General features: G+C 66.7%; 1 protein-coding gene across 1 annotated transcript; it reads right to left on the bottom strand.

Annotated features, from left to right (window-relative positions):
* Positions 1-17: 17 nt before the first annotated feature.
* On the bottom strand, positions 18-1,058 carry LOC115307460 (LIM domain kinase 1-like; the record flags this gene model as incomplete). The annotated part of the gene is made up of 5 exons (XM_029959723.1): positions 1,039-1,058; positions 780-963; positions 598-684; positions 186-317; positions 18-77 (listed from the first exon to the last, which is right to left on the bottom strand). Coding segments are annotated over exons 1-5 (483 nt in total), but the record flags the coding sequence as incomplete, so codon positions are not given.
* Between the last annotated feature and the right edge of the window lie 21 nt (positions 1,059-1,079).

The raw sequence follows: 1,079 nt of genomic DNA, 5'->3' as shown, positions 1-1,079 counted from the left end.
CCCACAGTGACACCCACCATGCCGGCGGCGATGTCCTTGGCGAAGCTGACCCGCTGGCTCCAGGGGTAGTGGCTGTCCTGGGGAGCAGGAGCAGGAGGAAGGATTTGCCACAGAACAGAAGAGGAGAGGGGTCCCCCAGCCCCACTGTGGGGTGGTGAGGGCCAACCTGTCCCCCCAGTGCTCACCATGCTCTTGATGAGGCCCCTCAAGGTGCCCCCCTTGATGTACTCCGTGATGAAGTTGAGCCTCTTCTCCTTGTACAGCACCCCGATGAACTTGAGCACGTTGGGGTGCTCCAGGCAGCGCATCACCTTCACCTGCAGGAGACCCCCCACACCCCCCGTGTCCGTGACACCCCGAGGCACCCACACCCACCTGGGCAGACCCCCTGCTGCGGGCAGGGCTGCACCCACAGTGCAGGGACACCCCATTCCACGTGCTGTGCCCAGACCCACGTCAGGTGGGGGACAGGATGGGACAGCCCCACCCCTCGTGTCCCCCCAAACCAGGGGGGTTAAAGGAAGGGGGGGGTTAAGGAAAGGGGGGTTAAGGAAAGGGAGGTTAAGGAAAGGGAGGTTATGGAAAGGGGACACTCACCTCTTTGAGGAAGGTCCTCTGTGTCTCCTCGTCGAAGCGGATCAGCTCCTTCATGACCATCACCTCGCCCGTCTCCCGATGCGTCACCTGGGAGCGCAGAGACTGAGCCCCCCCCACCTCTGGGGACACCCCCCCCCTAACCCAGGGAGTCCAGACCCCCACGCGTGTGCCACGAGTCCCACCTTGATGGCCTGGCCGAAGCAGCCCTTGCCCAGCACCTCCCCGTGGATGAGGTCGGAGGGGCGGAAGATGCGGTGGGCGCGGGACACGACGCGCAGGGACTCGGAGCGCCCGATGTCCTTGCGCTGGGATGCGGGGGAGCCCACGGAGCCCGAGCCCGGGGACTTGTCCGTGCTGCAGCTCCTCCTGTGGGACGGACGGACAGAGGGTCAGCCCCCAGGAGGGACGCCGAGGGGAGGGGGGCCGAGGCGGTGGCCTTACGTGACAGCGCGCTGGCGCATGGCCGCGGGCTCCGGGGGGGC

The sequence above is a fragment of the Manacus vitellinus genome, unplaced genomic scaffold (assembly GCF_001715985.3).
Source record: "Manacus vitellinus isolate BGI_N305 unplaced genomic scaffold, ASM171598v3 ctg7180002229251_pilon, whole genome shotgun sequence".
Lineage (NCBI taxonomy): Eukaryota > Metazoa > Chordata > Aves > Passeriformes > Pipridae > Manacus > Manacus vitellinus.
Note: the sequence above shows the minus strand (reverse complement) of the source record. Positions and strands in the feature narration are given on the sequence as shown.